The sequence below is a fragment of the Centruroides vittatus genome, unplaced genomic scaffold (assembly GCF_030686945.1).
Source record: "Centruroides vittatus isolate TY-2023 unplaced genomic scaffold, ASM3068694v2 contig_134, whole genome shotgun sequence".
NCBI lineage: Eukaryota > Metazoa > Arthropoda > Arachnida > Scorpiones > Buthidae > Centruroides > Centruroides vittatus.
This window is the reverse complement of record NW_027120852.1, coordinates 266,475-280,827: the sequence shown is the minus strand read 5'-3', so window position 1 is coordinate 280,827 and position 14,353 is coordinate 266,475. Positions and strand designations below refer to the sequence as shown.

General features: G+C 35.0%; 2 protein-coding genes across 2 annotated transcripts in view; one reads left to right on the top strand and one right to left on the bottom strand.

Moving 5' to 3' along the window:
• Positions 1–14,353, top strand: part of LOC136990754 (HIG1 domain family member 1A, mitochondrial-like) — a 330,009-nt gene that overhangs the window by 254,915 nt on the left and 60,741 nt on the right. The window lies entirely within an intron of this gene.
• On the bottom strand, positions 248–13,442 carry LOC136990766 (protein 5NUC-like). The gene is made up of 8 exons (XM_067289202.1): positions 13,227–13,442; positions 3,508–3,645; positions 2,893–3,292; positions 2,615–2,812; positions 1,902–2,156; positions 1,630–1,791; positions 1,290–1,493; positions 248–514 (listed from the first exon to the last, which is right to left on the bottom strand). The coding sequence occupies exons 1-8, from the start codon at positions 13,233–13,235 to the stop codon at positions 327–329; spliced, it is 1,554 nt and encodes a 517-aa protein (XP_067145303.1). The 5' UTR covers positions 13,236–13,442; the 3' UTR covers positions 248–326.

The following is a 14,353-nucleotide window of genomic DNA, read 5'->3' as shown; positions in this document are numbered from 1 at the left end:
GTAAATGGATATAATATAAATATATATAATTAGATGCAATTATCATTATTTTATATTTTACTGTTGGTAAGACTACGTAATTTTACATTTTAGCATTATAATACGAGTAATTATATATACATTTTGTGTATAGTTTAATGAAAGATATTCGACAATATATTATTATTATATCTTTTAATATTAAGATGTAAATTATTATTAGGTTAAGTGCTTATCTTATCGGCAGTTAGATATAAAACATAAACAATACATATAGTATAGGGCCTATACTAAAGACGATAGAAGATAAGCGAGCGGGAGACTGTTTTTTTCAAAGTTAACCGATTCTAACGTAGACAAGAATAAACCACCGAAAGAATAATTAATAAAATATTAACTTTCCTGTTGGAAGATTGAAAATTCGTCGACTTTAAACACAGGTTTTCGTCTTGGAAACTTATTCTATCTTCTACACCGATGACGAGTGGAGAAGAAGTTCGTAAATACGATTTAATAACGTCACTGTCCTCTAAACCTAAATTTAAATTGGTTCACATTTAATACAAAATATAAGCCGCTACATTCGATATAACTTAAAATAAATACGCGGGTGCGTAAGGTAATTTTACACTGCCAACTTTTAAAATTGAATATTAAAAACCTGAATATAAATTGTTCCATTTAATAAATATTTAGATAAATTAATAAGTAAATTATATATATATATATATTTTAAAGTATTCTACGAATTAAAGAACAGCCGCTGTGTTTTTCAAAACAATTTCTTAGAAGAGTGCGCGCTTGCCAAGGACGATGTTAATTATCATCGTCATTGTTTTGATAACCCTGCACTTTGCCGAATACAAATCGTCGTATTTTATCGAATACCTACCACCTCGTTTAGTTTAATCGTTTAAATTGTGGAGCCGCTACACAGCGAAAGATTAAAAGGATTCCTTTCTTGGCGATTTCGTGCGTATAGCATTTGTATACGAACTGTATAAATTAACAGAGACACGGATTAACTTTATGGATTTTTGAGAGTTCTGATAAAGTATGAAATTGTATAAGTTTACTTCTTCCGTCGTAAATTTCGAAGTATATTGTTCGGTAAAAACATTTATTTGTTGAATATATGCACGTGTTTATTGAATATATACACTTAATGCAACCCGCACTACAACACTTAACATTACCGGATCCCTCCGAAACCGGGTGGAGCCGTGGCGAAAAGAGTTCTCTGTCTCCGGTCTGGTTAACGAAACAAAGAAAAACGATAATATTTATAAATTTCTGTCGTAAAACCTTACCTGTACTAATAACAGACGTGGACTTTTCCGCAAAAGTTTTAAATCCGTCGCCATTATTGTAAATGAAGTCTGGAATTGCAACTTTATAGTAAGAAGTGGTATTTAGAGGAAAATATTTCGGAATTCTACAGTTAGAGCATTTAATCGCCATTCTTTCCACTCGTTTTCCCGGGTTTTTCTTCATATTATAATGGATCTTCATTCCTAAGATAATAAAAACTATGCCGTAACCGTCGATTTAAATTAGTAAATTAACTCGTATAAAATATATAATTTTCTAAAGAAATGGTGATTAAAAAATTATATCCAACTTTAATGTAAAATCTGTAAATTAATTTACCAGAAACTTGTAAGAACGCCCCGGGAGGGTCAATGCCCGTTACGTCATAATTTTCGACAGCTTCTTCCATAGCTGCGATCAGATCGCTTCCTTTCAGTTCAACTATTATGAAAATGCAAGCGAAGGGAATAACGTTCATCAGATCTTCCATTGTAATGTTTCCTGTATAAAATATAAAACGGGACTTCAAACGTGTACGTTTAGAATTGTGTGGTTAAAAGATTTTCGAGAATGAAAGGAAGAAACGGTCTAACGATAAACCTACCGTCGGCGATCTTTCGTCGATGGAAGAGCGAATTCCTCCCGAATTCCAAAGAGCGACACTAACCGAAGTCCACCTCCGTCTCTTGGCATTTTCGTCAATTCGCTGACCACGGCATCGGTTAACATGTTGCCCATGTTGCATTCTCTCATTCTGCAAGTACTTCGTTCGCCGAGAAGCAATACTCGCGATTTTCCTACCACTTCTTTCGACATTTTTTCCACTTCGTCAACGTAAGGCTTCAAGGCGTTTTGTATTAAAGGATCTAAAACGTAAATAAATTTCAAACCTATTTACAAAGAAATTCACCGTAATACAATTAAAACATTCGTGGAAATGTATCCGTGTAAGAGTTTTTAATTGTTTTTGTACCTATGAAGAACATTTTTGGGTTAATGTTGCCTATGGTTCCAAAATGGCGGCTCGTCTCTGATTCCAGCAAATAGAAGAAAGGAAACAGCGGGAACGCACGTTCTAACCTAACCTATTCTAATAAATTACCATAATTATTACCAACAAAATTATTAGAATAGGTTAGGTTAGAACGTGCGTTCCCACTGTTTCCTCTCTTCTATTTGCTGGAATCGGAGACGAGCAGCCATTTTGGAACCATAGGCAACATTGACCATTTTGTGTAATGATTTAAATTTTATATTTGATCTTCGATTGTAATATCTTACAGGTTGAAGAATTACAGAGGAAATTCTTAAGATAAACACTGACCTTCTTCGACTTTTTCGTCTAAAAGAATAGGATTTCCCGTCCAACTTTGAACTTTTCCAACGTCCGTAAATTTCACTTGAAGAAATCCTAAATATTTTCCATAGGTATAATCTTGAACTACCAGAGTCTTACTTCCGTCGTCTTTATCGATCACGACCGGATATTTACCTTGAGGTTTCTCGATCGAAGGAGGATTTCCTAGAATAAATACAACAGCAATATTTCAGAAACGCATACATTATTAGGCATACTACGAAAATAAGCTAAAAAATTCAAACCTGTATACAAAAAGGTATCGGTGTGTCCTCCCACTACGACATCCAGATAAGGTGTACTTCTAGCAATTTCGAGATCCCTCCTAAATCCGGAATGACCGAGTGCGACGATAATTTTAATTCCCTTACTGTTTAATTGTTCCGCCTGTTCTTTCAGACAGTCGCTTTCGGTCTTAAACGACACGTTACCGGGACGAGCTAAAAAGGAAGTTTCTGGCGTTACGTAACCGATAATCCCTATTTTCTGACCTCCTACGTCACGTTCGATCGATGAAAGTATTTTTCCTTTTAAAGAGGGTACTTTGCTGACATCGATATTACATCCGAGAACTGGAAACTTCACGTTTTCCAAAAACGGTAATAGTCCTTCGACTCCGTCATCAAATTCGTGATTTCCCAGAGCCTAGAGGGATTTAAATTAATTATTTAATAAACCTCTTTGCAAGTTGGCCCACGATTTAGTTAAGCAATACTGTTATTAAGATGGAGAAACCGAAAATTTGATGAATGTATTGGAATGACATAACGCTATTCAGCGCTAGCCACGGTATCTAATTGGCACCGGGACCGAGTATTTGTATTTATAGTTGTATTCCGTACAAAAATACGCTTACTTACCATAGCATCGTGCCCCAATCGGTTCATAAAATCTGCTACTATTTTCCATTTATGAACGGTATACATAAAGGTACCTTGATAATAATCGCCAGCATTTAGAAAGATAACGTTGTCGTTCGTTTCGCGAATTTCTCTTACCTATTATGTAATAAAAATAAAATATTTTAATAAATCGTAGTGCGGTATTATTCATTTAATCCAATAAAAGAATAAAAAATCTCTTGGCAGCATTATATTACATTATATTCGAGGATTTTCTCTGATATGAAGACAGAAAGATTTGAAATTCTGCTTATTTTCGATTTTACCGCCCTCGGTGTAACGTATTTCGGAAACCCGAGTTTACTAAATAAATCTATACCAGAGTACAGAGGTAAATAAAACAACGAGAAAAAATGCAAGTACGAGGCACATTTCCATTTAATTACCGTTACGATTTTAGTTTTAAAATGTTGTTCTAGTTCCTGATTGGTTATCTTGTAATTTTCAAACGGTGAGCGGCGTGTTTCATTGGTTGCGTGAACTAACGTACGGTGTACTTCCCATTTAAACGCGTACCCTTATTTAGGTGGGAAGGCATTTGACTGATACGGGTACGTAAACAGACGGTAATGAAACGTAACTCTGGAGGGAATCGGGCTTTAGTTTGCGAGATTTCCCCCCAGTGCAGCTGGTTCACTTTATACGTATTTGTCCAGTACAGCGGAATATTTAGATGCTAACGTTACAGTCGTAAAGTGGTTGATAATATTTAAATAATTACTTATTCGGGGAACTAAAATCTGATCTAGTTGATAAATAGACTAGACGATGATAAAACGCGAAAGAACAAGAAAAGTTCGATCGAAAATACCATTAGTTTCTATTTCTTTCGCTATATCTTAAAACATTGTATTTTTTTATATATTTTATTACGATATTCTTTTAGTTTTCGGGTTATACACACCTTCGTTTGTTTTAATAAGCGCGTGGTCTGCGTAACTACTAATTTCAGCGTTTTTTCTAGTGCAAACTACAGCCGGTAGCCGGCGCTTGCCATCAATCAGAGGATTAAGAAAACGTGTATTTCTCATCGTTTGTTAGGGCCAACGGGAGCTTGTATGAAAGCCCCGAGTAAGGCGGGCGGGACTCTTTTGCCTCTTTTTAAAAAATGAAATACGTAGTACGTTTGTTTTTTTTTTATTAATAAAAAGCAGTCTTAAAAGTTCTTTCTGTTAGTAAAGTAACTTTAATTGTAAAGAAGCGGGAACCTCTGCGAGCCTTCTAATTTTCTCCGGGCCCAGAAAATTCCTAGCTCGCCCCCTCTCGACGGTCCTGTTGTTTGATACGGTAACAATTCAAGCTTCTAAAAATGTAGACTACTGCTAGACCTACGTGTTTGGAACCCCGAAGCTTGAACCCTTACGGAGGGTCTTCTTTTGGGAACTAGCCTAAGAGCTAAATTACAAAAATATTAAACCGTGCACCAACGAAAAATTCGAGAATTCGGCTGCCAAAATGTAAGCTACGAATACCTGTCTGGTAGTTCAACCAGCCCATACAATTGGAGGTTTGGGCTCTGTAAGCCCCCGAAAAAATTTAAATGATTGATTTTATTTACTAGAAAACTCCATGAGATTTAAATATACACTTTCCATAGAAAATCCATTGATCGTCTGCTACAAAGTCTGAGATTGGTTTGCAAGCCTCAGCGGTGTGTATTTAATCTAAAATCTAGTATTGCAACCAACAGCAGCGCTGGGTCTAGTGTTACGAACAAACTATGACGCGTGTTATTGGCGTCTTCTCGCTATCCGTCATGTTTTCAAAAGCTTTTGAAAACATGGTGGATAGCGAGTCTAATGTCCTGCTTGAAATATCAGTAATATTTTGGGATAACATTCTACGACCGTTAGCGCGTAAAGTATTCTTTCCACTCCCGGCATATGGATGGATATATTATTTACAGGAACACTCGCGAAATATTATGTTTTATTCGGTTGAATTCGATGCTGGGTCCCAGAGCCACAGGTGGATACTTTAACCGTCTCGACCGGCCTTCAAACGGGTATGGGCTTATGCAATGATCTATGTTCTGTGATTGGACAACTTCACGCGATATCTTTTCCTTTTTTCTCTGTTGGCTCTAAGAAGTGCTCATAACCATAATCGTTTTAATTAACTTTTTATTGCTGTTTTAACTCTTTTCCTCCCCGTGAGCCCTTTATACAATCGTAGGTTTAGCTAGGTCCACAATGGGGTGGCCGGATGACCAGGGACGGGACCAGAATAATTGCGATACAATTTATGTAGCCATTTTTACCATCTTCTTTCTTCTAATTTTCAATTCAAATTTTTGAATTGAAATAACGAGACTTGTAAGCACAAATTTGAAGTTTTTATACAGTTAATCCGGGCCTCCTGCCCTTAAAGTTTTCACTCGTGGTCTCAGATTTCATCCTTCTAACTCCTTTCTTGATATTAAGGAATGACAGACAGCAAACCGACTATAGTGGGAATTTATAGGTTCTTATTGAGCTGCAATTTAAGAAAATTGCAGCTGAATAAGAATGTTTGTAATTATTTTCCAACAATGACTAGATTTTTGTCTTATTACTAAATTTATTTTTGACGATTTCTTGAAATGTTTACCTAAATTCTTCGATTACATTTAACCACTAACCTGAAAGAAACGCTCTTGACATATTTTACGAAAGACATAATAAGTAGTAATTTCTTGTGTGATTTTCACAATTTGTAATTTGAATTCTTGACATTTTCCTCAAAATTTCCTTTTAAAAAGTCTAGCTATCCGCTATGACGACACCGAAATAGGACACGCGCCGTTTTGGAGGTAAAACAAAATGTGAATTAATGAAGATTACTTTTTGAAAACTAATTATATTACAAAAAAAAAAATGTAGCAACGAACTGCTTAACTTTCCCGGCGACATTTAAAACTGCGTGTGTGGCGCCATCTGTTATGATATTTTATTAAAAATCCTTTTTATATTTTTAATTAGTATGAAATGACAAAAAAAAATTTATTTCGAAGGTAGAGTTGAGTTTTATAAGGGTAAATAACATTAATATGCATACATACAGGAATTACCCCCGAATTTTGTTTTGTATTTCTCCACGATTCAAGCTTTCCTCGGTCCAAAAATGTAAAATTCTGGAAGGTCATTTGTTGACCCACGGCCATACATTCCCTATTTTAGGCCTATGTATTAGAGTCGGGAAAGTAACGAGACGACTCGTCATAATTTATAACAATAGGAGCGTATTTTATTAAAAGTCGACAAATTTATTCTCGATTTAAATTCTATTAAAGGATTGACGAGAAAAAATGAAAATGCTATCTTAACATTGCTCGATTAACAGCGTTGTGCAACGAGTTAGAATTTCACCGATTACGATCGATATTCCAACAGTTGGCAGCGAATTCATACTAATGGCTCTTACGTGTTTGAACTACATAACATAGACAACTGGTATATTCGATACTAGCGACAAATCTGTAGCAAATGGAGAAAGAAAAGATTGTGTAATACAGACAGAGCATCAATTTTCTTAAAATAGTTTTAGTTCTTTGAATTGAAGTTGAGAAATGTTTATGTAACACGTTAAGTCTTAAATTAGGAAAAGTATAGTAAATCCTATACTTTCTTTTAATTATTTGATAAGCGTAACGCACAAATCACTCTTCCATTCAACAACCCTCATTAAAATCTCCATTGATTACAAATAGAAACACCACTAAATTTTATAATTACAGAATACAAATAAAATTAAATTAATCGTCTCGACGAATAACTTACTCAAGAAAAACGAAAAATGGCGAACTTCTTAATTAGGCCTATTTTTATTTATTTTCAAACCCTAATTGGTGGATTTTATATTTATCACGGTTACGTGAGGGGTTACACAGTTACGAACAAGTAAACAATTAAAATACGGTAGAAATTCCTGTAAACCAAAGATGAGGATACTGAAAGTACACTCCGATAATCAAAAAACACGAATAATACAATTGACATTTACAATACTGTATTTTACTTTCTCGGCTTTTTCCTTTATGTACACTTTATAACACGGGAAGTATTAGAACCGTGCCGTATTTCTTTCGGGTTTTCGTAAATCTACACGTTTTGAAACTTCCCGAACCCAAGAAAGTAATAAATAAAACAGAAAAAAAATTCCATGGACGTGTGTGTGTGCGTGTGTGTGTTTTAGCGTCTATTTCGTTTAATATCTCGGAGCGAGATAAAATTTGGCACGGTAACTTGTATATAAGGAACATCGGTAGTATTAAATTTTGGTGGTTAAAATTCGAGGAGTGGAGAGATAGAGAGAGTCGCGTGTCTTAGCAGTTGTCCATAAATTACGTCCGCATTTTTCTTGAAATTTTGACTTCCGCTTCCCTCTTCGGACGTTCGACAAAACTCGACTCCCCTCGAAACCTTTATCACTTTACTAATAATAAAATGCAAAAAGTGTATAAAATTTAATGAAATAAAACGGATGTCTATTGAAGTTCAATTCCTCCTCCTCTCCCCTTTGTCCGACTTGTCATAACTCCTTCCATGCCAATTGAACTTTTGTAACTCCTATAAACGAACACAGCTTTATAACGCTACTAAATACACTTAAGTCGCGAGTGATCAGTTGCCAAGTGGTCTTCGTACCCTAAACGCTGGGGATTTGGTTGTGGGTTCGCGCCTCGCTCGGACGGGCTAGCTCTGTGGATTTTTCCGGGTTTTTCCACGTCTGTAACAACTAAATTGTGGCCAGTTTCCCTTAAAAGACTTTCCGGGAGGCATCCCTAAGTGTTGCGTTGCCATAACTTAACGAACGTAACTCCCTTTTCCAGTGTGGACGCCATTTGTGGACTGTCCCTTATCTTGAGTGGAGTCGGACTTAACGAAGATTTTACTCGTTATTAGCATGTACATTTTTATATAAAATTCATTTTATAATAATTAATAATATAAAAGTTATTTTCTAACAAAATCTCGTGACAGACGGCGCCATACACAATTTTAATTTTGTGCTAATACATCTTAGTGTTTCCGTCGGAAAAGTTATGCAACTCGTTGCTGGATTTTTTTCTTTTATTTATTTGACAGTGCACATTTATAATTAATTTAACTAGAGAATAAAAGTTCGCGTAATTAGAATAACTACATGTAACATTAATGTAATTAAAACCGAAACTGGTACATTTGTCACAACAACAAACTAGAATATAGTACATAGAGTGGCTGTGACTATGGTTACAGCGTTCTTGGTGGCAACGACGGATGCTATCAACGAATTAGAATATTTTAGCTCGTTGCCTTTACACAACACAGATACCACTCCCCCTTGACTAAAAGGAAAATGGCGGACGTGTATTCAATTTTTCTCAAACAGGGCATCACTTCAGGCGCCACTCTATGTAGTACTGTACATTCTAGCTCGTTGAGTCACAATGACTACATTTTGTCACCGCACGTAAGTAAATCGTTCGAGATTCATTTGTTCGTCATTTTTTTTTTTTTTTTTTTTTTTTTTTTTTCTTTACTCTGAATATCGTGACCCGATTGACGGACTTTCTACTGTATATTATTTACTTTAAGCAAATTAGAGATTATATACGGTAAAACCTGTTCAAAACGGAAACCTGCCAAACCGAGAAAAATATTCGGTTCCGTGCGAGTCCTGTTTACCCAGGTTTCACCGTAAACATAATTGAAATGGCTCCTTTTCCGGTAAACAAATTTCTCCCTCGTAACCGTACATGTTTATTTGCGAATGAGGAAAGTAAAAATATTTTATATATCATAATATTGTTGTAAGAAATAAAAAGTAAATGCAAAATAAAATATTTTAATCTGTTTTCGGCAACGGCAAGTTCCCCCGCTATAATTTCTCAGTCAAATGACGCGAAAAGGTATCAACCTTCATCATGGCGGCGAAAGCAAAATGCAACCGACCTAATCATTACGGTATCTTTTTTAATTTCGATTGAGAAACAAAAAAGTAAAACGGTGGTTAATGATTTCGGACTTCAAATAAAATAATTTCGATCTATTTATGTAGTTTAAATTAAGAAATACGTAACGAATTTAGTGAGAAATTCCGAGTAAAGATTTGATGGAAACACAAACGAAGATCGTTGGGTCTCATTAACGATTTAAAAGTGAATTTTGAAACGAAAGAAAAGAGAAGTAAATTAAAATTTTGATGAACTCATTATAAAGCCAGAAATCTTAAAAGTTTAAGCATTTTTATAAGAGTGATTACTGGGAGTTGTATTACGCATCGACTGTAAACTGTGTCGTGAATCAGGCGTGTGCGTTTGTATTAATATGTTTCTGTTTGTATTTGTGCGTTTATGTTTGTATTAGTGTTTTTTTTTATACTCTTTCCGTCCTGTGGGCACTAAGAGGGCCTCTTTTAGCAAGCCCGTTATGGATTCGGCTAGGCCCACAATAGGGTGGCCGAGTGAGGTTAGTGTGTTTGTGTTTGTACGCTGAGAAGGACAACAACTCAGATAATGGCACGTTCTTATCTGTCCTTGTCAACATTCTCGTTTAGTAATAGGTTTACTTTAAGTTATCAGTTTTTTAAGCTGTTTCTCCTGGTTATTTCGGTTATGTTATTCTGTTTCCTATAGGGTTTCTAGTTTAGATTTTGTATTAATTTTAGTATTAGATTTAAACCTTCGCTGTAGTTTTAAACTTTACTCTGTCTACCTTTTATCTAGCTGCACTACTTAATTGTGTGAGCCATAACTCAGATTTTCTTTTAGACCCACGACCTGGCAGCCTAAAAAACTGCACGCCATTATTAAACGTGTAGGGAGTAGTAACCTTAGCCTACGTACGCCGCTCACAGGGATCCTTTCTTTCTCTCTTTTTATCTTCTCGTTCTCCTTCTTTCCTTCTCCTCTCCCCATAACTATTTTGTACGCACTTATTAGGAGAAAAGCCAATACTTCTCCTGGATATAGTATAAATGTATTAAAACGTGTTTATGGTGATTAACGACAGATTTTTTCCAGTTGAGAAAAAGTTTGACGATTTGCAGAACTCGTAACTTCACTAATATTAGATAACGTCTAATTAAGCAATAAAAACGTCCAAATATTTGTAAAGGAGAAATGAAACTGGATACGGAAATTCCAAATCCTCTAAAAATAGGAAACGGAAATTTAATCCTGTTTTTAGTTTTTAAATACTATTTCAATCATTAATCTACAGTTAATTTCTTCTTTGTGCTTAACATAGTGAACAACTATTCGTAGTGAACTAGATAACCCGGCAATAATACAGCCATAATAAAAAACGTTATATACGGATAAATGGGATGGATCGAAGAAACATTTATCGTTAGTAACGAGATTTTTCAATGGAAATTTAATTGGCTTATAATTTTAGTAGGATATACTAAATTAACACAGGATCGATGGTTGACGTGTTATCGAGTTGTATGAAACACACAGATTACTCATCGATTATTGTGTACTTCGACACGTGTGTGTATACGATACGACTCGATAGTATTCAAATGAAAGTAAATATAAATAAAATCATCGATACGCTAGACGGCATTTCCTATTGTAACAATACGAGCTTTCCGTTTACTTTGTTTCCGAGTAAATATTTACTATATTAACGATTAAAAACACTACTTATATTTGGAAAAACCAAATAACAAATTCTCTATATTGTTTCGAACTGGTGAAAACGAATTAAAATTACCATTCTACTATATTAAATATCCAACGAATGGAACAATTCGATAGACTCGAAATGACGATCTTTCATATAAAATAACACGAGGAAGTTTTACCTTGTTGACATAGAAGGATGCGAGTTGAATTGGCACACAGAGAATGTTAAAGGCTCTCAACAATTATTTTATCGTATTCCACGTCTTCGCAGAACGGTGAATTTGCAAATATATAACAATTGGATCTCAAAAAGTGCATTTATAGCGGCGAAGCGGAATGCGGACAATAGCGCTTTCAATTTATTTATGCATTTCGATAAAGACAAATAAATTAGATCTCCCTCTCACACGGGAAGAGGAAGACAAGCAATCGATAGTCACGAATTTTTTAAATTTTGGAATAATGTAACATTCTCTACTCTATATTGTTAACTCGCATAACCTTTATTAACACGAAATACAATGGACATAAATCATATTGTAAGCGAATACAGATCCATTATACTAAATTGCATACGGGTATAAAGACCGATTAATCCATTTAGGCAATATTTAATAAACCTTGCAAAACTCCGTCCGAAGCTAAACCGGGTTCGACCCAATTAGGACGATATCGAAGTAATTTAACAATTTATTTATCCATAAGGCCGCGAACAAAACGTTTATAAAGGTTTAAATATTAGTATTTTCTAACGCTATATAATTATATAACGCACAACGAGTTCTTTAACATTTTATTTTTTAATAATACAGTAAAACCTGTCCAAAACGGAACCTTAATCAAACGGAAACTTGCCTAAACCAGAAAAATTCTTAGTAATGCAGCGATTTTCTGTCTTTAAAAAAACCTACCAAACCGGAGAAAATATTCGGTACCGTACCAGTCCGGTTTACACAGGTTTTATTGTATATATATATATATATATTTATAACCTTAACGGATACGAATCATATATTAAATATATCTCTGACTTGATTTATTTATTGCAGATCGTGGCCTATTGTATAACAATGCATAGTAGTTGTAAAGCGAAGGGGTGATGTTTCGATTTTTTAAAATAAATATCTGTTGAAAAGTGTATTTAAATCTAAATATATAAAATTACTTGTCCTGACTGATTGACTGATTCATCACTGCCCAGAGCAAACCGTTAAACCTAAAGAGGTGAAGTTTGGTACACAGGGTATGTCACACTAAGAAGGGATTTTTCGAAATTCCCCCGTGGGGGAGAGAGAGAGCATTAAGTCTTAACCCGAAGGACGGCTTCTACTGTACTATTCTAGATGCGATTTTTTGTTTCTGGTAGTAATAACTTAATTTCCAAACGTACAATATGTACAGTACGTGTGACTTTTTAACCAAATGTTCGAACCGTTTTAAATTCGAATTTGTTACTACATACTTGTTCGATTATAGAACGATTGCAAACGTACTAGAAAATCGATCAAATTGAAAACGTTCGATTGCATTAGAAGATTCTCGGTAATAATGGGTGTGTGTAACGCAAGTAATTTTATATATTTGGGGCTGAACTGAAGGCTTTGTCTATCAAATTGCAAAACCCTCGCGGGCAAAGCCACGGGTAACAGCTAGTAATTGAATAAAATTGAACAATAAATTAACTTTCTATGCCTCTGGCAACGTAGAATAGTGTGCTTTCACGTGCCACTTAAGTGTATTTAGTAGTGTTATAAGGCTGTGTAAATTTTATAGGAGTTACAAAAGTTCAATTGACGACGATTCTTGTGTGGAAAAGTTATCCCCGAGTAAAAGAAAGTTCCAAAAACTCGTGTAGGATCATTGAGAAGGTCTGTCAAGGATCGAAATTAACCTTTAAACTTTCAGATAAAGTTTCGATAGTAAATTTATCGATAGCAAGAATAATATTTTATTAATCACTTGTATTTTTAAATACAGAAGTAATTTTATATGCGTATAAAAGGAAAAATTCGTAATATTTGTTAATAATAAACTTAAAATCTCGAGACTGATATTTAAATACACGAAAAGACGACATTACCTTTGACATCTGTCTGGCCACTCCACCGAAACATTCCCCCTTCTGAGATAGAGATTCCGTACATCGACCCCCGTATTTATTAAACTCCTCGAATCTGGCGTGTACATCGTTTGTATGAAGTATCGTTAATTGATAAGTCCAAATATGTCCGGGCAACAATACGGACTAACACCGCCGCGATAAACATCACTGTACTGTACATTCTGCCAGTCACCGCGCGTGAAACGCGGATATGATTAAAAATAATCACGTGATTTCACGTTTCTTCCCCCCCCTTTGGGAGATAAATTTATTTGGAATCCCCATATAAAAGTGTCGGTTCGAAAAACCTGTTTTCCCTTCCTGGTGTTGGATTAATACGACATTCGAACGTTTCGCAATTTGTGGCGTTCTTTGAGAAGTCGAGATGACGTGATTTACGTCATTTCCGTTAAAAAACGGAAATGTGGAGTGGGATTTTTCGGGTGTGAGTTTTTTCTGTTCTTTTAAAGAAAAGGTGTTATTCTACGAAACGTTCTGGCAGTTATTAATTGGGAGAATTTTATTGGTGTTTCTTACGCAGTGTTTATTTAGGCGACTGTTTAATCCCTTTCGTGCCTACCTTTACGTGTATTTTATTATTATTACCCCCTTTTTTTTATATAAAAACCTGTATATAGTGTATTTAAATAGATGTTCTACATACAGGTTTATCGTTTTAAATGTATTAGTGTAGCACGAATTGCTGAAAGACTATATTGTTGCTGACTAGGTGTATATATTTGTATGTATGATAGTATCACGACGAGCAGTAAGAGGATTAATACAGGGAAGGTCCCGTATTAATCCTCTTACAGCTCAGATTAGGAATTCGAATGTTTGAAACTCCTAATGGTTAATTAGAACGCAGCACACAATTCTCACCCCGTAAGCCACAGGGTAGAGATTCTAATTGATGGGTTTAAATTCGAACCCATTAATTAGCTTCTTTCTGCAATTATTTATTAAAAAGTAGAAGCAATATTTACTCAAAAAACTTTAATATACACCATATTTAAGTCGGCGTGTACAGTTTACGGTTTACGATAATAATCGTGGAAGTCGTCGTGATGACGTTTATCGGGGTGATTTCGGGGTCGGTAGTAGTA